Source organism: Balaenoptera physalus, assembly GCF_965194825.1.
Source record: "Balaenoptera physalus genome assembly, chromosome: 16".
Classification (NCBI taxonomy): Eukaryota; Metazoa; Chordata; class Mammalia; order Artiodactyla; family Balaenopteridae; genus Balaenoptera; species Balaenoptera physalus.
In genome coordinates, this window is record NC_138898.1 from 30780212 (window position 1) to 30803106 (window position 22895).

At 49.6% G+C, this 22895-nt stretch overlaps 1 protein-coding gene across 8 annotated transcripts in view; it reads right to left on the minus strand.

Moving 5' to 3' along the window:
• SIGLEC1 (sialic acid binding Ig like lectin 1) overlaps window positions 1-22841 on the minus strand; it is a 37733-nt gene extending 14892 nt beyond the window's left edge. For 4 of the 8 annotated variants that reach the window (XR_014254613.1, XM_082428892.1, XM_082428893.1 and 1 more), the window contains exons 1-4: window positions 3119-3383; window positions 2458-2817; window positions 1863-2159; window positions 276-542 (exon numbers count right to left, since the gene is read on the minus strand). Coding sequence is in view for 7 of the 8 variants with exons in the window: in XM_082428892.1 (XP_082285018.1) it covers window positions 276-542; window positions 1863-2159; window positions 2458-2817; window positions 3119-3167 (973 nt within the window). In the remaining variant the exon portion in view is untranslated. Of the gene's footprint in view, window positions 1-275; window positions 543-1862; window positions 2160-2457; window positions 2818-3118; window positions 3384-7741; window positions 7825-13873 lie in introns of those variants that run through there. The other 4 variants (XM_082428891.1, XM_082428890.1, XM_082428889.1 and 1 more) reach the window with 4 other exon arrangements.
• Between the last annotated feature and the right edge of the window lie 54 nt (window positions 22842-22895).

The window sequence follows — 22895 nt, forward strand, 5'->3', positions numbered from 1 at the left end:
CCAGCTGACTTCCAGGCCCAAACCCTCAGGGTTGCAGCCAATCAGCCTAAATCTCTGCCCATTCTACATCATGCCCCTTCTGCAGAGGAGCCTCCTGGACTGGCCATGCATCTCTTTGCCCTGTTCACTGCCAGGGAGGTTTGCCATCTGTCTGACACAAGGCTGGGACTCCTTACCGGCATCCCAGGAGGCACCTTGGCCTGGTTTCCCTCAGCTGCCATGGCCTGGACGCCTCCCTGCCCTCTGGTCAAGACCCAGGCTCACCCAGGACTCACTGAAGACGTGGAGGCTGACAGGGGGTGAGACTGAAGAGCCCACGCCATTCCCAGCTTCACAGGTGTAGATGCCAGCATCGGCCCAGGCTGCCTGGGGCAGCTGTAGTACACGACTCTGGTCTTTGAGGTGCGTTCCATCCTTGACCCACTGCACGGAACTGACCTGAGGGTAGCTGTTATTCACCTGGCAGGTGAGTGTGACCAGATCACCTGGAAGGATGTTTCGCCCCGAAGGGCTGAGGAGGATTTTCACACCCTTGGGGGCATCTGAAAGGCATGATGGGGGGTGTCAAATATGGTGCTCAGGGAAGGCAGGGGGCATTTTTCCTCTCCTCTTTCAACCCTCTGCCTTAAAGAAGCCCACCCAGATAAATCATAAGTCCCATTAGTTCCCCCGTCCAGGGCAGGCACTGCCCCCCACCTTGTGAGGAGTCCTGATCCCTTCCTTCTCCACTGAGAGCCTGATGCTGTGATGCTTGGCCTAGCGTCCAGCCTACGCTGCCCTCTATGGCTTTCTGCCTCATGACGTGTCCATTACCTCTCTACTACCTGAGAGTCATGGACACACTGCTTGCTTTAGTGGCTTGTGGTAGCTGTTGGCAAGGGACCAACCACCTAATGGAGAGGCCAAAGGCAGAGCCAAATTCACTCAGAATGTTTACCTCATTTGTTGAGTTACAACAAAGAAATACAAATACAATACAAAGAAACTGCACTTCTTTAAATCTTGTTCCAAAGCCTCTCTCTATGTAACTATGCTAATAAAAGCTAATGTTTTCAGGAGTTCCCTGGTGGACTAGTGGTTAGGATTCTGGGCTTTCACTGTTGTGGCCCAGGTTCAATCCCTGGTCAGGGAACTGAGATCTGGCAAGCTGTGAGGTGTGGTCAAAAAAAAAGCTAATATTTTCAAGTGCTTAATCTATGTAAATATGAAAATAATAGAAGCTAATATTTTTGAGTGCTTAATAGGTACCAAGCACTCTTTTAATTTTCATAACAATCCTGTGAGATAGAAAGAATTTACTATTACCTCCACTATACGGATGAGAAAACAGAGGCTCTGAGAGGCAAGTAACTTGTCCAAAGTTTGCTCATCTAGTTGATGGCGGAGCCAGCAGCCAGCCTGATGCCTGTGTACAGCAGTCGTTCTAGAACAGGCTGCCCTGTTTTACTGTGATGGGAAGATGCATAACCAAGTGAAAACTCGGACTTCCTCCCACTGCCTCTTTGCCATGTCTGGGTGTTACCCTGGTCACAAGTATGAGTGGCCTTAGTCAGGAAAGGGGTAAACCCCTGCCTCTGTGGCAACCTCCAGGGCTGGGCTAAATCCCAGGGCCCCTGCTGCTTGATCCCCAATTCTCTGGCTTTTTGTGTCTCCTCTTCTCTGCCCAGCCCAGCTTCGGGGACTGGAGGTGGAAGGGAGCCTTTCGATGTGGCCCTTAGGGCTTAGTCGTCTCTCTCCACCTGCCCCACCCTGTGGGTCCGAGTGCAGCCTGGCTATTTCTACAGGCTGGAGAAGGGACTGTTTCCACGGGGGAGCCACAGACGTGTGCTCAGTGACGAGGGTGTGGCCCCCAGCGCACTCACACTGCACTTGGAGGTGAATCTCGCCCTGAGTACTGTGGTTGGCCACCGAGAGCTGGCAGCGCAGGGTCCGGCCATGGTCCTGCCAGGACAGGGCCATGTGGAGGGTCTCCAGGTGGCTGATGCCCGTGGGCTCAAGCTTCTGGAGGTTGGAGGTGACAGAGCGGGTGGGGTCCTGGCCTTGCCACTGCAGACTGACTGGCTCCTGCAGGCACGCGTAGGGAGTGGAGCAGTTGAAGTCCACCTCCATGCCCTCGCGCAGCTCAGCTGGTGAGGCAATGGTGGGCACGCTGGGCTCCTCTGAGGAAAAAAGACAGGAGGCTAGGGGCTCCCCTTCACTGCACCTGAGACCTCCTGCCCTAGAAACTCCAGCCTTGGGCAGGGGGCTTCAAGGGGAAGGAGGATGCAAGGGGTTCATTGGGGGTAATGCCAGGGGGCACAGGGCTGGGGCTGGAACTGCGGCCAAGATTAGGGCTGGGGCTGGAACTGCGGCCAAGATTGAGGCTGGGTTTGGATTTAGGACCAGGGTTGGGTCTGTGAGCCAGTGGGGCCAGGAGCAGTCTGGGAGTCCATTCCAGGCAGTGGCCCTGCTCCTTACCTGTCACGGTGACCACTGTGCCTGTGACATCTGACCAGCGGTTGCCCTCACTGATCTCAAAGCGGAAGTTGTAGGAGCCCGAGTCCTCGGGCCGCAGGTCCCTCAGCAGCAGGCTGCACAACTTGTGCTCGGCACGCCCCACCAGCAGGGCACGGCCTTGGAAACGGGCCTCCACCAGCTGGGGGTTCCCGGAATGGCTCACTACCTGCCGATTGCCCGAGTAGTCATAGTACCAGATGGTTGTGATGCCGTGGGGCACCTCCACGCTGGCAGGGAAGCTGAAGATGCAGGGGATGACGAGGCAGGAACCCCTTACGCCCTGCACAGCCTGGGGACTGGAGACGCCCCATGAGGTCAGGCCTGAGTTGGGGGGCAGGACAGGGAGGAGTGTGATGCAGGCCTGGGGTCACTGCAGAGCCCCATGCTCTGCCCCACAGAAGGTACCCCAGATGTGCCCCCAAGCTCTACCTTGCCCCCAGCAATGCAGCCCCTCTGGGCACCCCAAAGAGGGTCACTGTTCCCTGTCACTGCCTTCCCATGCCCTCCTTCAAAGTCAGCAGCTAAACCTGTGACCAGACACAGTCCAGTCTGCCCAGGCCAATAGAGGGCTGGACTCACTGAGGCCAGCCCCTGTAAGAAGGAAAAGGCCAGCAAAGCTTACCTGCTGGGATGGATGAGGCCAGGAGGAGGAACTGGAGCGGGAAGTCCATAGCAGGTTCTCACGCTGGTTCTGGTGCCTAGGAGGGTGGTGTTCACTGTGCTGGCTGGGCACACAGAGGCCTCCTGGAGAACCTCAGTCTCAGAGCCTGCTGGGAGCCCAGCCCTGTTTCCTCACACGCTATGCTGGCCAACCCAGTGAGAGGGCAGGGCAGCTGCCACTGGGAGCCAGGAGCCCGTGTTCCCAGCTCAGGCTGTACCCAGGAATGTCCTCGCTTGGTGGCATGCCCCAGAAAGTCCTCTGTCTGTCTCTTGGCCCCGCCCTAAGTTCTGCTTTCCCAGGCCCCTCAAGGATGAACAGCTGTTTCATCCTTTCCCCCACTTCCCTGCCCCCTCCCTGCCACCCAAGTCACCAGGAACTGGAGCCCAGAGAGGCCCAGTGACCTACTCCAAGGCATCCAGCAAAAATGATGGTTTCTTACTTTAGACTTGTCTCCCTACCACCAGCCTTACCAGCTATAGACCATAATGGGGCTTGACTGAGCACTTACAAAAGTGCAGCCTTTAAGAGTCACTCCCCTGCTCAAAAGCCTTCTGTGGCTCCCCATTGCCCGTGAGATGTGGTTCCCCATACAACCCTGAAAGCTCTTCCTTTCCTACTCCCAGCTCTGCCCCCATTTCCTGCTCCTCCTGGGGCCACCCTGGAACCAGTTCCCACCGTGGGGCCAATCCTGTCTGCCCATGAGCTCTCCAGCTGACCAGCTCTGGCCTCACCACAAATGATCTTTGCCTGCTGAAATCTTATTCCGTCTCCAAGGTGGCTTCTAGCTGAAACCTCCCCTTTGGGGTCTCTAGCCACTCCAGAGCCATCTCTGTGCTTGCCTTGTCCTTGGTAGCTGTGAGCACCCATTCCTCAGGACCTGGGACTGAGGACATGTGTCCTGCAGCAGAGCAGAGCCCCCCGGCAGTAGTGGGCAAGAGAAGGGTGTGGGCCTTGGTGGTTTAGAGTTGGTGGCAGGGCAAGTCTAGGTGTGACAGGGGTCACAAGGACCCTGCCCAACATATATCCTACAAACAGGAGTTAAATGCCTACTGTATACCAGGCACAAGAAGGCAGACCCTCTGCCATAGAGTGCCCCTGGTGGAGATGGGGGCTCTAAGAGGTGCAACAGATATGAATCCAAAGGGGAGAGATGCCAGAAACACATATAACTGAAACTATAAAACTGTTAGAAGAAAATGGGTGAAAATCTTCATGACCTAATAACAGGCAATGATTTCTTAAGTATGACACCAAAAGCACAAGCAACAAAAGAAAAAATAGATAAATTGAATTTGATCAAAATGAAAACCTTTTTTGCATCAAAGGACACTATCAAGAGAGAGAAAAGTCAACCCACAGAATGGGAGAAAATACGTGCAAATCATATAGGTGATAAGGGATTAACATCTGGAATATATAAAGAACTCCTACAATTCAAGGACAACCCCCCCACACTGAACATCCCAAATTCAAAAAAATGAGCTAAAGACTTGTATAGACATTTCTCCAAAGATGATATATGAATGGCCAATAAACCCATGAAAAGATGCTCAACATCATTAGTCATTAGGGAAATGCAAATCAAAACCACAATGAGCTACCACTTCACACTGTAAACAAACAAACAAAACCAGAAAATAACAAATGTTGGCAAGGCTGTGGAGTAATTGGAAGCTTCATGTACTGTTGGTGGAAATGTAAAATTGTGCAGCCCCTCTGGAAAACAGTTTTGTGTTTCCTCAAAAAGTCAGACATAGATTACCACATGATCCAGCAACTCCACCCCTAGTTGTATACCCAAAAGAATCGAAAACAGGGGCTTAAACAGTTACTTGCACACATGTTCATAGCAGAGTTATTCATAATAGCCAAAAAGTAGAAGCAACCCAAGTGTCCATCAGCAGATCAATGTGGTATATCCATACAACAGAATAGTATTCAACCATAGGAAGGAATGAAATTCTGACAAATATTACACACATGGGCGAACCTTAAAAACATTATGCTAAGTGAAATAAGCCAGGCACAAAAGGGCAAATATGGTATGCATCCACTTATATGAGGTACCTAGAACAGGCAAATTCATAGAGACAGAAAGTAGAATAGAGGTTACCAGGGGCTGGAGAGAGGAGGGACTGGGGAGTTAATGTTTAATAGGTATAGAGTCTCTATTTTGGATGATGAGAAAGTTCTGGAAATAGACAGTAAGGATGGTTACACAGTATTATAAATGTACTTAATGCCACTGAATTGTACACTGAAAAAATGGTTAAAACACTTAAAAAATGGTTAGGTTATGTATATTTTACAACATACACATAAAAAACCCATGTTGCCAACTTTGCAATCCTTCCTGGTCTTAAATGCTGACTCTACAGATTGACGGGAAGGGCCTGGGGAGGCTGGAAGTGGGAACAGGAAACTCATGACATCTCCCAGCCCCCAACCTATCTGTCTCAGGGGTGGGGCCCAGCTGATTCTGGTAGCTGCCAGGGGGCACACCTGGGGAGAGGCTGAACAGATGCCCAGAGCCTGGATAGGGCCTGAATTGCCTGTCAGGATGACTAGCCAAGTGTGAAGAGAGGGAGCACAGTAAAGGCAAAACTGAGGGAAGAACAGGCAGAGCCCTGTTCCTTAGTTGACTTGGGTCCCTGGCTAGGCTGCTCCTGCAGACAGGTCTGGTCATTTGCTGAGGCCCAGTGGCTCATCCTCAGTTCTTTGGGCAGTCCTAGTCCTGCTCCTCTCCCAGGAAGATGTCTCCACACCCTCCACACCTGGTCCTTGGCCACAGGAGAGGCTCATGCTGGCCCAGGCTGGGGCCCATGACCTGGATGCTATGGCCTGGATGCTGGACTGAGCAGCGGCCTACTGGGCATGTTTGGGAGCATGTGTGGCCCTGGGGCCCAGAGCCACACTGGGCATCAAGGTCACCTCCTCTACAGCTGGGACATCACCAATGTTCATATTGTCCCCAGCTCCCCTGATGTTCCCATTTGGGGCCCTGGAAGGGGCAGTGCTGAAGCTACAGGAGGAATGGTAGGATTTTAGACATACTGACCCCAGAATGGAGCAGGGATTTTTGAGAAGACCCTTTCTAGAACCACCCCAAATCACATCATGTAGATGTCACCTATACTTAGCCCAGTCCCAATACCCAAGAAGTCAGTCCCACCAGAGTCCAGCTTACTGGCTCAGCCTGTTCCACCCCAAAGACCACCCTCAGCCCAGAGAACTTTTCTGGAAAAAAGAGAGGGCAAGAAGAACCCCAGGAAGGGAGCTCCTTGTCCTTGTTTAAAGCCTGGTGTTGAGGGGGAGGTACCCCTAGGGCTTGGTTTGAGCTGGTGTCTTGGTGGGCACCCGCACCCAGCACCTCCTGGTGCTGGAGGGATGATTGCAGGTCCTGGGGTAGGGGGTGGCTGTACTGGGGACAGGGAGCACTGCAGCCCTTAGGCAATGACCATGTGGGAGAGCATGGCTCCCGGGTTCATCCTCCAATCTCCAAGTCTTGGGCACTCTGAAGACAGAGTTTAAAATCCCACTCCCAGAACTGGTATATACTGCATCAGCACTGGCTTGGGGTGGATGGCACATGGGGGGCACCCATGTTTGCTGCCTGTGTGAGAGCAAGTGAGTGGGTAAAGTCTATATGAGACCAAGTGTCCCAGGACATCTGGGAGGGCCAGCTGGGCCACAGGTCCCTGACCTCTGATCCTAGAGGCCAAGTTTGGCCTGGGGAAGAAAGGGCAGAGGCAGTTTTACTGTAGGCAGCTGTGCCTGGGTGCAGGATTCAGTTTCTATTTCCTAGTACCAGAGCTTCTCCCCAACTTCCCTATTCAGGCTGGAGAAGGAGGGAAATGGGGTGACACAGCCAGCTGGAGTGCTCTACTGCACAGATCGGAAATCAGGTACATATGGGCAATTCCAGGAGTACATTATCTTCATAATGGTGGAAAGCCCCAAACATAGGCCAAACATTTAACTTGGAAAGCCATATTATCCATAAATGAGGTCTATTGGCTTTGAAATGGGTAGTAGAAGTTTCACATTTCATTCCTTAATCTGACTGTAAATGCTCTTAGCCTGAATGCCCATTCCCCCAAGCTATGCTGGGCGGTGCCGGGGGCCTTCGCTCAGATGAATGAAGTGGTAACAAGTGAAGTGAAATGAGGGGAAGGTGAGGGTCGGGCTGCAGTTGGGTAGGGGTGAAGGTAATGGTTAGGCTGGGATTTGGAATAGAATTAGGGTTGGCACGGAGTTGAGAGTGGTGGTGTTGGGTGAGCGTGCAAGTCAGGCCGGGGGCTGGATGGAGATGACGGTTACTAAATGGTAGGGGATAGGATGCAATGGAGGGTGAGGCAAGGTCAGAATAAGTACCCGGGCTGGGCAGGGCAGGAGTCAAGGTGACGGTTAGGATGGGGCTTGGGATGTGGGTTGGAGAAGGTTTGGGCTTGTTCAGGGGTTTGGGTTATGACTGCAGCTTTGATTAATGTCTTGGGCTTGGACACCCAGGTGTCCCCCAGCAAATCCCAGCCCAGCCCCGCTCCCAAGCCTCCTCTCGCCCTCCGGGCCCAGGGATGGGAGTACCTGCTCCACAGGGGGAGATGGCTGCAAGGCTGGTAAACTGCAGGAGAGAAGAATGGAGGGGGCAGGGCCAGGAGCTCGAGGTGCTGCTGGCTCTCCTGGAGAGGAGACCCAGCCTCGGGGTTGCTTCCCCTTTTCCCAAAGCCTCAGCTCTACTGCCCGACCAGGAGGCTGGTCAGGGAGGAAGCTGCCGGCCTTGCATAACACCAAGACCAGAAAGACCTCCCAGGCAGGGGAAGGCCCCCGCAAGGCCTGGGACTCTGGGACTTGAGCAAGCAGAAGTGAGACCTTGGGCCATGTGGGAGCCTCCTCTCTGGCGAAGTGGGAACTGAGGGGTCCTGTTCACCAGCCATAGCCATACTCCTCTCTTTGGGCACCACTTGGCCTTTTTAGGGAGTCTGAGAGAGGAGGAAGGGAGTTTGCTGCGCACTGTTCCTCCTGACAACAGGAAAGGAGACAAGCCCAGCCTGGGGTGGGGGAGCGTGACAGGGCACCCAGACCAAGGTGCTGATTTTCCAGGCCCTTTGGGACCTTCCCAGTACCCTCATTGCACCTGGCTACTCTGGGGACAACCCTCCAAGAAGCAGGCTCTAGTTGTGGGGAACACAGGGGCCCCAACCTCAGGCTAGAGGAGTGCTTCTAATCCCTCTCCCCTTTCCCACTGTCTCTCCCCCCACACACCCCCATGGGATTTCAGTAGCACCCCCACCCCCGCTGAAGCGGAGGAGGAAAGACCCTGCCATGGCTGCGATACTGTCATGATACCGGAGCCCATTTTATTGAGTGCCTACTATGTGCCAGGCACTCGGTGTGTGGGGCAGATGTTAATTGCTCCAAGCAATCCTGGATACAAGTGACAACACATTTCTTTGTTTCACAACTCAAATTTAATTCAACTCAGCCCCAGCCTATCTGTAGTGGTGGGCATCCAGCCAGACCAGGCCCTCTGTACCCTGTGGGCAAACCCACATGTGCAGATCAAAAGTCACATAAAAACTTGAATCAGGATGGACCCAGGATCCCAGGCCACAGTGGCCCAAAGCAGATATCTCCTGACATTCTACCCTGAAATCCTTAGGCCCCAGAGAGATTAGGTCTCTATCACTCTGTCCTCTTTGTAGCCCTTGCATCACTCCTAACCTTAGGTCATTTCCTTTTTGGACGAAAACAAAATCCCTTTGCTTCCTCCTCCGACACCAACATAAGACTTGTTGGCCCAGAGACCCCCCCCCCAACTCTAAGCCTGTGTGAGTGCAACTTTCCAGCCCCAACCCTTCAGTCCACTATAGACTATACACATCTACCCCAGAGCTCCATGGTGGGTAAAGCATATTCCTTCACCCCTTGATTTTGGACCTAGCCATGTAACTTACTCTAGCCAATGGATGTGAGTGAACACAACGTAAACAAAGTCTTGAAGTGTACTTGCATATTTGGCCTTGCTCTCTTGCATTTCTGCCATTGCCAAGCAAAGGATATACTCCAGCTAACCTGCTGGTCCAAAGAAGATGAGAGACATGTGGAACAGACCTGAACCAGACCCATAGGCCAAGCCCAGCCAAAGTCAGCCATACCTGAGACAACCTGCTCAGATCTATGTGTTTATTGCTGGATGCCACTGAGAATTCTGTGGTTGCGTGTTAGCTACAGTAGTAAACTGATACAAGGCCTAAGTCTCAGAACAGCACAGATAGAACTTGCTTACCTTTCCTTGGGGGTAAGGAGAAAAAAGACTTGTCTGCTTTGCTTGGTCAGGGAACATTACCCTTCAGTGTTTTCCTAGTCAATAGCTGCTAAAATAAATTTTAAAATAAAAAATTCTTAGGTAATTTCTCAGTAGGTCTCACTGTTATACATACTTTTAACTTTAACAAACACTTTGTGAGGTAGGTACTATTATCCTCATTCCAGATGTGAGAATCAAGTCATGGGGAAGTAGGATATTTGCCCAAGGCTAACTTTTTCAGCTACAAAAAAATAAATAAGACCTCACCAAAGAGATATACAGATGGAAAATAAACATATGAAAAGATGCTCCTCGTCAATGTCATCAGAGAAATGCAAATTAAAACAACAATGATGGGAATTCCCTGGTGGTCCAGTGGTTAGGACTCCACACTTTCACTGCTGAGGGCCCGGGTTCTATCCCTGGTGAGGGAACTAAGATCCCACAAGCCGCATGGCTCCGCCAAAAAAACAAACAAAAAACAATGAGATACCACTACACACCTATTAAAATGGCCAAAATCCAGAACACTGACAACACCAGGTGCTGGCAAACAGGTGGAACAACAGGAACTCTCATTCGTTACTGGTGGGAATGCAAAATGGTACAGCCACTTTGGAAGACAGTCTGGCAATTTTCTTATAAAACGGAGCATATGCTTACCATACAATCCAGCAATTGTGCCCCTTGGTATTTATCCAACTGAGTTGAAAACTTATGCTCACACAAAAACCTGCACACAGATGTCTATAGTAGTTTTATTCATAATTGCCAAAACTTAAAAGCAACCAGAATGTCCTTCAGTAGGTGAATGGATAAATAAACTGTAGTACATCCAGACCATGAACTATTCTTCAGAGAAATGAGCTATCTATCAAGCCATTGAAAGACATGAAAAAAGACATTAAAAATTCCACCTCATCATAATTAAACATATCAGATCAAAATCTGTCCTAAGAATGGCAGATCCTAAAATAACAGAACCCTTCAGAATTGGGAAAGAACATGAGTAAAGATACCAAACAATATATATTTTTTTAGTGGCAATACTTGAAATATAAAATCTTGAATATGAAATTCAATTCAATTCAAAAATCCATTTATTCATAAATAAATGGCTAATAAGTGAATTTATTTCATGGCTTACGGTGCACTCAGTAAAATTTTGATAATGTTTTTTACTTTTGTTCTGGCATGAACAAGCATAATTTTTTTTAAGTGAAAAGAAAAAAGTTTGGCTAAAGTACAGAAAACCCCAAATAACAGTGATTTAAAGGGACTTCCCTGGTGGTCCAGTGGTTAATACTCGGTGCTCCCAATGCAGGGGGCCCGGGTTCGATCCCTGGTCATGGAACTATATCCGCATGCCGCAACTAAAGATCCCGCATGCCGCAACTAAAGATCCCGCATGCCACAACTAAGATCTGGCGCAGCCAAATAAATAAATATTTTTTTTAAAAAACAGTGGTTTAAATAAAGTAGAAGTGTATCTCTGTCTCCCTCAAATAAAGTGTTGGCATCCAAGGCTGATAGGGCAACTGCATGATCATCCTGAAACGAGACCCCCTCTTATTTTTTTAGTCTGTCCTTTCCAATGGGCTGTTTCCACTCCTGGTCCCAGATCTCTGCTTGAGCTCCAGCCATTATATCTGCATTACAGAAAGTAGAATGGAGGAAGGAACAAAGCAGGTCATGCGCCCATCTTTTAAAGATAATTCCTTATATTGCACACTTCATTTCTGCTATGTTGCACTAGCCAGAAGTTAGACACAGAGCCTATGTCTTTATTCCAATAGATGATGCACACAGGTAAATATTGGGGGCTCTTTACTAAGGAGTGGGGGAGGTAAAGCCCTGCTCTCATATAGAGCAACCAGGGCCCTAATTCAATCATTCATTCCTTGGACCTACTAGGACCCCAGGTCCAGGCCCCGCCCACTCCTCCACCACATCTCTGCAGAGCCTCCTATCTCCGCCAGAGGGCGCCAGAGCCCTCTGCTTCCTTGTCTTTGTCCTTTCAGACCCAACTGCAACATCTGAGGTGTGGACAGCTCAGCCCAAGTGACCCATGAGAGATCTTCGGGACCCTGCTCTGGTCAGCCTGTGGGCAGGTGGGAGTCATGTAGCTCAGTGGTAGGAGCCTGGGCCCTGTTTGGATCTGAGTTCAAATCCAGACATATCCTTCACCAGCTGTGTGATCATAGAGAATTCACTCAAACACTCTGAACCTGGAGCCTCACAACAGCTTGTGCGAAAAGCTTCCCACAGGGCCTGGACTGTCAGAAGAGCTCTGTGAGTGCAGAGTGAGAGTGACTGAAGGCTGTGCTCCCACCCCGCCCCCCCCCCAAGATGACCTCCACTCTAATAGATACACCCTGGATTTTCACTCTTTCAAGTATCCCACCAAGCCTGTGGTCCGTCCTCTGGCTCTCCTCCCCTGTTCACACATCTTGTACTCACTCACTTCTGCTCCCCGAGAGTTTGAAGGCTCTGGAGTTCTTAGGGAAACAGAAGGGCCACCCTCCTCCCCCAAACAGCCACTAGGTCTGAGAGACTGGTTTGGAAGTCAACAGGCCCATGTAGACTTCACAAGAAGATTAAAAGACCTAAGTTATAAATGTCTCCCTTTTTGCTTCCTGTGCAAGGTCTGGGCGTCCAGTGTGAATACTTGCCAGCCCCAAAGGACCCCATCTGTGCAGAGCTGGATGGAGTTAGAAACACTTAAACCACTACACCGACTTCCAGTTCAAGACGGTGGGCTGAGAACATGTCTCTACCTCCCCTAGTGCCTCAAATACCACCAAAAGCACAGTGAGGAAAGGGAAAAGGAAGCAAATCCATCGAAGGGCTGAGGACACGATGGCTGGGGTGGGGGTAGGGGGGGGCATCAACTGTCCAGGGATTTTTATTTACTTTTAGAAGATAGAAGAAGGGCGGATTGCAATGAGGCACAAATGGGGGCAGAGGAAAACACAGCTGAAGCCTGCCTGAGAGAAAGCTGCTCCAGAGGCCTGAGCAGGCATGGAAGCAGGAGAGGACCCTCCACGGGAGACAACACCCCTCAAAGGGATGGCGGGCGGCATATGGACCACTCCCCACCGCCCTGACCACTGCTTACGCTCCAGGGCAGAGGAAATACCCTACATCAATGCCAATACCAATCAGCCCTGCCCTTCAGTCCTAAAGATGAACTGGTCACCAAGTATTACCAGACAACTGAGAAAAACCAACAAAAGGAGAAGGATTAAGAAAAGAATACCACTAGGCAAAGAGCCCATTTTGTGTGTGTGTTATTTTAAGGTCTTGCACCATCCCAAGCCCTTGTCCAGATATGGGCCATATATAAATATATCCAATATATTTATCTACACACGCACCCACTTTAATGTACTTGCAAATGGATCGTTAGGATGGTCATAAAATGGACACACATCTGGGTGGGAGCAACTGCATGTTTCCCATACTACCTGGCAGTTGTCATTAAAAACACCAATAAGAGGGAGCAGAAGTGTATTTGACTGGGAGAATGATCCTTGTTTCCTTTTCATTATTCTTAATAAAAGGAGATGGTGAAGAACGAAAGAAAGAAAGAAAGAAAGAAAGAAAGAAAGAAAGAAAGAAAGAAAGAAAGAAAGAAAGACGGTGGGGGGAGGGAGGGAGGGAGGGAGGAAGGAAGGGAGAGAAGAAAGAAAAAAGAATAGCAAATAGCTCTTCAGGGCTTACGGTGGTCCTGGCCATGGTCTAAGCATTTTACATTCAGTAACTCATGTAATGACCCTCTGAGCTAGGTGCTATTATTATCCTTTCTGGGAAATGGAGTCACAGAAAGGCAACATAGCTTGGCTGAGGCTTACATAGCTAGTAAAGGGCAGAGAGATGGAATCTGAACCCAGGCAGTCCGTTTCTTGCATTATACTCTGAACTATTCAGCTATACTGCCTCTTTAATAAATTAAATAAAAGGTGAACAAACTGATCCAAGAGGAAATAGATAAGGAACAGAGGAGAATTTATAAAAAGAAAGATTCTAATGCTATTACATTCATAAAACAAAAAGGGGAAGCTATGAAAAAAAAGCAAGAAATAATTCTTGGAATTTTAAGCTAGAATCACTGAAATAGAAAGAATTCAATAGGAAGGAGTGTGAACATCTGTGGTTTGGATGTACAAAATGAATTCATTCTCCTTTTGGTAAAAACTACTCTGATTTCCCTCCTATATTCTCAAGTCCTGTGGATTGAGTTTGATTGACCCCCCCACCCCCACATTTGCTACATGAGAGAAGCATGTTGCTCCTGGCAGACCACAGTGAGGAGCCAGGGAATGACGACAACACTGAGTGCAGAGGAAAGATATATAGTGACCCTGGGTCCTTGATGACATCATTGGAGTCCCTGGATCAAGCCTTACCTGAAGCTAAAGGGGTGAGTGCCTCTCACTCTCAATATCCACTGATCAAATCCCACTGGACTCCAATTATTCTTGCCTCAGTTGTGTGTCCAGCCCTCATCAGTCACCATCAAGGTAAACTGCCAGGCATTGGATATAGCCCACCCCTGAAGGTACTGCAATTGGAAAAAACCCCAAATCATACAGTTGGACTGGGGAGCAGCAGTTCACCAAAAGAAAGGGGAGGCGAATGGAATGCTGGATAAACTCAACAACAGTTACCATATCTCACTACACATACAAAGGACCCAGCATGGGACAGTGTATATGGCAAGTTGACTTTGTGGTAACATAATGGAGACAACATCTGTTTCTTCTCTCAGAAAGAAAGAAAAAAAAAAAAGGTAATTAGAAAACCAGAAACAACAAAATCTATTCCAGGAACCAAATATGGAGCAAACACATCTGAAGCATGATTCTGAGCAATTAGTGGAGTGAAACAAAAGAGAATCTACTTAACCTTAACATTTGAGACAGCAAATATTCTTCCTCAAGCAGCATAGGGTGGAGGAAATGCCATTACACTTCCTTCTCAGTAGAGGTATCTTATTACTTGGTTCTGCAGTAAATAATGCTTATATAATCATAAAATTGGTTGGTTTTCAGTTTTCAGAATCAACCTAAAGACAAAGAATGGAAGATTTAATTATAATTACAGTACAGAATATAAGTGTTATAAACTTTGATCATGGAAACACAAAAGTAAAACCAACAGAAATTAGAAGGAGGTGGGGAAGGAAGATGGCAGATGGCATAGAGGGGCTAGTTCTTTTTATATAGTGGCAGGGCTCAAGAAATTCTGTCCGAAGTTGATGAAAGAGGAACTAAGTTTTAAACTCAGACCGTTTACAACTATGAATAACACCAAAATAAGTCTGCAATAATAATACAGCTAACACAATTGAGAAAGTAGGCACGGGGAGATGAGAGATAGTGTGATTTAAATTCTTGCTTTAATGATGAGGCATCATTAGATGTTCTCTTGAGTTACTAAACTGAGAAACAGAGGTAAAGCATATTATTTAAAACTATGATGTTAAGACTCTGGAGTATCTAAAAATGGAAAATGTTCTGAGGAGTGGAACTGAGTGTGGAGAATTTTGCTTTTTGATTTGTGTCGTTCGGTATTGGTTGAGTTTCTTTACCTACACTTACAGCACCAGAGCAGCAGCCCCCCACACACCCACCAGGCTCCACCTCCTATGTTTACAGGGAGGGTTGCCACTCCCCTCCCACCTCCTTCTGGTTTATTTTCCTGTACTGCAAAGGCTAGACAACTAAATTTACATTTCCCAGACCACCAGCTACCTTAATGTCACCACGCCATCCAGCCATAATTAATTTCCCACTTCACCAAACTGTTCAAATAATAGTCTCTCCCCAAAATCTGGAACTGGGACTAAGAGACACCATTTGGCATCTGCTTGTAGCTGAAATGAAGGGCAAATGCATTCAGGAGCTGTGGAATGATCACATGCATGGAGAAAAAAAAAGTAAACAAAAGGCAATCTGTTAAGAGAATTAAAAGACAAGCACAGACTGGGAGAAAATATTTGCAAAACATATCTGATAAAAGATTGTATCTAAAATATACAAAGAACTCTTAAAGCTCAACAATAAGAAATCAAACAACTCCATTTAAAAATGGGCAAAACATCTGAACAGATACCTCATCAAAGAAGGTATATAGATGGCAAATAAGCATATGAAAAGATGCTGAACATCATATGTCATTGTGGAATTGCAAATTAAAACAACGACTATCAGAATAGTGAAAATCCAGAACACTGACAACACCAAATGTTGACAAGGATTTTTGTTGTGGAGCAACAAAAACTCCCACGCATTGCTGGTGGGAATGCAAAATGGTACAGCCACTTTAGAATATAGTTTGGTGGTTTCTTACAAAGCTAAACATAGTCTTACCATATGATCCAGCAATCACACTTCTAGATATTTCCCCAGTTAAGCTGAAAACTTATGTCTATACAAACCCCAGTACACAAATGTTTATAGAAGCCTTATTTATAATTGCCAAAACCTGAAAGCAACCAAGCTGTCCTTCAATGGGTGAATGGATAAATAAACTGTTACATACATAAAATGGAATATTATTATTCAGTACTAAAAAGAAATGAGCTGTCAATCCATGAAAAGACATGGAGGAACTTTAAATACATGTTACTAAGTGAAAGAAGCCAGTCTGAAAAAGCTACATATTGTATAATTCCTACTATTTGACATTTTGGAAAAGGCAAAACTATAGACAGTAAAAGGATCAGTAGTCATCAGGTATTCCAGGAAAGAATAGGTGAAGCACAGGGGATTTTTAGGGCAGTGAAGCTACTCTATATGACACTGTAATGGTGAATATCTGATATTATGTATTTGGCAAAACCCGCAGATGTACAATATAAAGAGTGAAATTTAATGTAAACTATGGGCTCTAGTTAATAATGTATCAGTATTTGTTCATTAATTATAACAAATACATCACACTAGTCCAAGATGTTAATAATAGGGGAAGCTGTGTGTGAGGGAGGGGATAGACGGGAACTCCCTACTATCTGCTCACTATCTTTGTAAATCTAAAACTGGTATTAAAAAAAAGTCTAATAAAAAGGCAGTCTGCAGCAAGAGAAGAATTTAGCAGATACACAGAGAGCAGAAGAAGGAGGAAAGTGGCCAGGGCGACAGCTCCCTGCTGCTGGCCTATTTCCAGTTCCTTGTTCCAGGCCCTTGTGGAGTCCAGATGCACTCCTCTGCCCCCACATTCTATAACATACAAACCCCTGTGATATGAGCTTCTCCTTTACTTATGCTGTTCTAATGGGGTTTTTTATATAAATTTATTTATTTATTTTTATTCATTTATTTTTGGCTTTCTCTAGGTGCAACGAGCGGGGGCTACTCTTCGTTGCAGTGCGCGGGCTTCTCGTTGTAGTGGCTTCTCCTGTTGCGGAGCACGGGCTCTAGGCATGTGGGCTTCAGTAGTTGTGGCATGCGGGCTTCAGTAGTTGTGGCTCACGGGCTCCAGAGCACAGGCTCAGTAGTTGTGGTGCACAGGCTTTGTTGCTCCGTGGCATGTGGGATCTTCCCGGACCAGAGCTAAAACCCGTGTCCCCTGCATTCGTAGGCGGATTCTTAACCACTGCGCCACCAGGGAAGTCCCTCTAACGGGTTTTTATTACTTGTGTGGCACTTCTCAAGCCATCATCCAAATGGACCAGTCTCAGGTGATGTTATGACAGATGAGGTCCAGTCTAGCAATCAAAAAGTAATTTCAGCACATTTCAGGTTGTGTGTTTTCTTGAACACCGCGAAAGGGATTTTCACACTACAACAGCACATTATAAAACCTCTTTTTTTTCCTTCTCCAATCCACTTTGCCACACACACCACAGCTGCTCTTAAAATTCTCTCTCTAAAAACTCTTCCAAACAATTTCCTCCAACCCTAGTCCATAGACCTCTTGTCTTCCCCCAGCCTCCCTCCATCCTGATTCTGCATCATAAAAGCCAAGAAGTGTGCTGAGGAGGCAGAACCCTCCTCATGATCGGAAGTGGGTGGATGAAACTGAGCAGCAGAGCCAGAACAGTCTTTCTGGGCAAGAGGGGGACAGACTGCCTCCTGGGCAGGGCTTGTCTGCTCTTCCACACAGCACACTGTGTCTTGCTGATCTCATTGCTCTGGTGGCTTCAATTCCCATCTCCGTGAGAATGACTGCCAAATTTCTACCCACAACTCCAAACTCTGCTCTGTGCTCCAGGTCCATTACCCACTGCCTAGTCAACATTTTTCCTTAGGGTCAAATCAGATAGGATTACATTCTGCTATGAGTAACAGAGACTGAAAATACAGGGTCCTAAACAAAAGAGTTTCTTTCTTTCGCTTTTAAAGGTCTGCAAGTACTCAGCCCTGGGTGGGCATGGGCTATTGCTGAGTGCCAGTCTCCTTGCTGGTCGCTTTCTGCTATCACTGGGGTGTGTCCCTCAACCTTATGGTTCAACATGGTGGTTAGAGCTCCAGTCATCCCATCAACATTCCAGGCAGCAAGATGGAGAAAAGCAGGATGAGGAACAAGAAACAATGGGCAACCAACAGCAGTGTTTAAAAGCTGAAAGATACTACGGAACACTTCTGTACGGCTGAAAAGAGAAGTTTCTATTATGAAGAAAAAGAAACTAGATAATAGGGGAGGGGGCACCCAGCACTGTCTACACAGCATTCTCTCCAACTTGACATGGCTGAAAGGAAAGTGTCTTCTCTCCCCCAACATCTTCCTTTCCCTTAGAGTCGTGGCCCTTTTCTGTACCCCCATACCCTAGCAGAGAGACCATTCTGTGGGGCAGGGGTCGGCAAGGGGAGATGCTGCCCAAGGTAAGTGAAGGCGTGAGCAGAGAAAGGGTTGTGCAGTGAAGCTGAACTCCCAGTGGTCAGGACTAGAGACCAAAGATCCCAAACAGAAGACGTCCAAGTGGAGCAAGTGGGGTTGAGGGTTCCCGAGCAAAGAACCAGCATGCCTGCTGGGGTAGGGCACAAGGGAGGACTGTACTTGAAAGCATCAGGGACACACACAGCCAGACACTCATCCAGCTGTAGAGTCTGCTGATTCCTTTCTGCCTCCTGCTCACTCCACCTTCCATGCCTTTGTCTGCAGCTTCCTCTTCTTGGAATGCCCTGCCCACTTCTCCACATGGATGACTCTCTCAGTCATCCTTCAGGATGCAGATCAAGCGTCACCACCTCCAAGAAGTCTTCCCAATGTCCCTGTTGGGAACCCTAATAACATCACTCTGGAGAAGGAGCTGCAAGTGGAGCCGTGTCAGGGCAGAGTTCTGGGAGACAGGGCCAATTCCGGTGCTTTGGGGGTCACTTGGGGCAGGGTATTAGGGAGGCTCAGCAGGAAGGTGGAACCCCAGGGCTCTCTTTTTATGAAGGAGGAGGTGCCAGCTGCCCATGCAACAGCGGAGGCAGGGCATCACCAGGGCTGAGCCTGAACTCCTGGCCACAGGCTGGGCCTCCCACGCTCCCATCTCCAATGAGGAAAATGATGCAGATGGATGCTATGAGCCACAGAGAGGAAGTCCAGCTGGGTGGGGCAGGCAGAGTCATTCCTGGAAGGAAGCTCGCACCTCAGGAATCTGGTAGAGGAACACTCTAGAGGCCTCTGTCCCAGGAGCCACCCACCTTCCATCCCCAGGGAGGGGCAGGCAGGGCTGGACAACTATCCAGGAAGGCTGCATCTGGGTGCCCAGGTACCATCTTCCCTTCATCAGTCTCCTGCAAGAACACAGGCTCTGAGACAGTCCACTGAATCGATCTGTGCCCTGAATCAGCAGTGGGTCTGAATTGGGCAGTGTCCTCTTCTCTCTAAGCCTCAGCTTTCTCCTCTGTAGAATGGAGAGTCCCTCCCCACCGAGGGTGTTGTGGCAGCGTAAGTGGCAGGTAAGTTACCCAAATAGGCACCAGCACACCACGAGGTGCAGTCAACAGGGTCTACTGATGGAAAAAAACTTCTGTCCACCCTCTCATCCCGAGGGAGGCTGTGGGAATACCTGCCCTCCTCCTGGTGTATGTGTGTGGGGTGTGTGTGTGTGTGTGTGTGTGTGTGTGTGTGTGTGTGTGGTTTGTGTGTCTCTCTGTCTGCCTGCCCCAAGCTCTGGGGTGGAGCAAGCAGCCGGACTTGGGCAAGAGGGAGGGGAGACAGAACACATAAGCTTAGGTGGAAAATGACATGTCCTAAAGACAAATATCACCCTCTGCCCTAATACTGCCTGCTGGTGTGCGGGTAAGGCACCAAGCAAGAGGAGCATTGCTCCTGCCTTCCAAACCCAAAGAGTTTTCCTAAAAGCCCCACCTGGTGGTGACCAGGGCTGGGGGCTCTTTGAGCAGACACAGCACCCACAACAGGTTCCCAGGGGCCAGTTTCTCCCAAAGAGCCCAAGGGAGGAAGGGTGCTGCCTGCCAAGCAAGGCAGGGCTGGGGCTGGCCCAGGTGGAACAAAGGTTCAGAAGCAGAGAAGGCAAGTTGGGCTTGAAGGGCAGCAGATGCGGTTGGAGGTTAGGGCTGGGAAGGGGAGTTTGAGAGGTCAGCCAAGGGCAGTCCAACCCTTGGATCACTTGGCTCTTCTGCTGTAGGTAATGGGGAGTCATGGAGAGTGTAGGAGCGGTGAAGCAATGGAACCAGATTTGCACTTTCTAAAGTCTCCTCCAGTTGCACAATAGAGGTGAACTGGAGGGGCAGGGCTGGGAACGAGGGCATCCACAGGAGGGGGATATCCTGAGTGCAGGCCAGAGGAGGGAAGCGTGACCTGGAGAGAGGCTGCTCCTGAAAGGACACACTCGGAACTGATCCTTCCTCGCTCCTCCCCCACCGGGGAGAAGCAGGAAGCGGGTGAGGTCAGTGGGTGGGTCCCCATAGCGATGGAGGGGAGAGGAGGGAGGTGCAAGGGCACAGGGAGGATGACAAAGGGCAGGGGCTCTGCAGGTCCCTTGTCCATGCCCACCTCAGCCCAAATCTTCTGGTGGCAGTTGAATCAAACCTCCCAGTGGCAAGGATTCACTGGGATTGTTCGGTGTCCTTCTCTTGTGTCTGACTGGACGCTGCCCAAGGGTGGGGCTGTGATGCCTATGTCAGACTGAGGGGGCCTAAAATAGGGGGGGAACAGAAGGCTGCTAAGCAGAAGGGCACCAGGGGCTGGGGACCTCCCCACCCATGACTCTTCTTCACTCCTGCTCAGAGCCTGCTGCTGTGGCCCTCAGAGATGAGCCAGTCTGTGGAGCTGGGGGTGGGGAGGGAGGAACACCTGGGGTGGAGGAAAAAGAAAAACAAGAGGCAGGTTGTGTTTGAGGGGCTGGACCCTTTGCCCCTTCCCCATACACTAATGCCCAGCCACACTTCAACCCTCCCCGGCTTTGCTCGGCCTCTGGAATGAGAGGAAGGCCTGCCAGCCCCCATCACACACTTGTCACACACAAACAGACAAATACAACAAACACACTTACACACACAAAGACATAAGATACAGAGACACACATATATAATACATACAGACACACCGACAGGCATAGACACATACAGACACAGTCACATAGACATCCCAAGAGACACACTCACATATGGACACAGATATACACACAGTCATAGACACACAAAGACACACTCATACACATAGACACACACACAGACACACCAACAGATACACACATTCTTACAGACACACATTTGGAACATCCAGTAGAGGTTGCTGATTGGATACCTTGCTGGCTTATTGGCCAGTGCTAACATCCAAAATTGTTTGGTTCTGCACACCCCTCACCCCCAATCTCATTGCAGGGAGCCCTCTGGAGCAGTGGCCCTGACAATAAGGGCAAAAAGTCTAGGAGAGGGACTTCCCTGGTGGCTCAGTGATTAAGAATCTGCCTGCCAATGCGGGGCACATGGGTTCAAGCCCTGGTCCAGGAAGATCCCACATGCCACAGAGCAACTAAGTCCGTGCGCCACAACTACTGAGCCTGCGCTCTAGGGCCCGCAAACCACAACTACTGAAGCTCGCACACCCTAGAGCCCGCGTGCCACAACTACTGAGCCCATGTGCCGCAACTACTGAAGCCCGCACGCCTAGAGCCCGTGCTCCGCAACAAGAGAAGCCACCACAATGAGAAGCCCGCACATGGCAACGAAGAGCAGCCCCTGCTCACCACAACTAGAAAAGCCCGCTTGCAGCAACGAAGATCCAATGCAGCCAAAAATAAGTAAAAAAATTTAAAAATAAGAATAAATAAAAATTTTTAAAAATTAAAAAATAAAATAAATAAATAAATAAATAAATAAATAAATAAATAAATAAAAAGTCTAGAAGAGATGACACTTTAGCTGGGGAGCATTTTAGATGGGCAGAGAGGAGGAGAGAAAGTACTCCGGGGAGGGACAATAGCCCCTGCCAAGGTTTGGGGTGGGAGGGGCAGCTGATGCCCAAAGAACTGTGGGAGCCTTCTTTGGGGAAGGGGCTGGGGGAACAGACAGGAGGCCAGCCCCCCTAACACAGAGACACAAGCTAAGAAGCAGCCCTTGGCCCCACCCCATCCGTGCCCAGCCTAAGCCTTTGTGGGAACACACTGGGCAGAGAGAAAGGGGCCAGGCCCAGGCCCTGCCGGAACCAGGAGGTGGTGGGCGTTATGGGAAGTCAGCTGCCTTAGAGGGGCCTAGCAAAGAGATCTCCACTCTAAATCTCCTGTTTGGAGGCCAGGTCCCCAAATCCCCACGAAAGCATGGGTTAGGACAGGAAGAAGGTCATGAACCCTCACAGGAAAGGAGCTCTGTGCTCCTTGCCAAAGCAGGATGAGTTCTGAGTGATCCCTTTGCTAGCAGTGGGGACCCAAACTGTGAGAACCCTTCCCTCCCTACCCCAAACTTCAGCAAGGACAGGCCTAGGCCCCAGCCTGGGGCTTAAAGGCCTGTCCTCACCCTCAATCTGGCTTCTTCTCTCTTCTCTGACCCTTGGAGACCAAACTCGGGATCTTGGGGGTGGGGTGGGGGTGTCTGGGTGAAGGGACTGCGAGAGTCCGGGGCAGGGGCTGGAGGGGTCTGGGCAGGGCCCTCCCTCTCAGCAGCTAGGCCCCCTAGGCTGAATCCCGAGGTGGCCTTGGGGTGGGCAGAGGAGCCCTTCACAGTCGGGCTGCAGGAGGCCTACCAGGGCCTGAAATTCCTCTCCTCCTCCCTCCACCTCGTCTCCTCACCCTTCTCCCCTCACGGCCCCCCGGGTGGCTGGGAAGTGGGGGAGGCGCAGGAGGGGCAAAGGGAGGGGCGGTGGACTCGAGCCGGGCCGGGCCCCTCGGCGGAGGCCCGTGTTGCAGGCCCCGCCCCGGCCTCGCACATCTGGGCTGAAGCGCTGGCCCACCCGGCGGCAGCGGCAGCGGCGCGGCCATCCGGCCTGGGGGAGGGGGAGGGGAGGAGAGGGGCGGGGGCGGTGCGGGGCGGA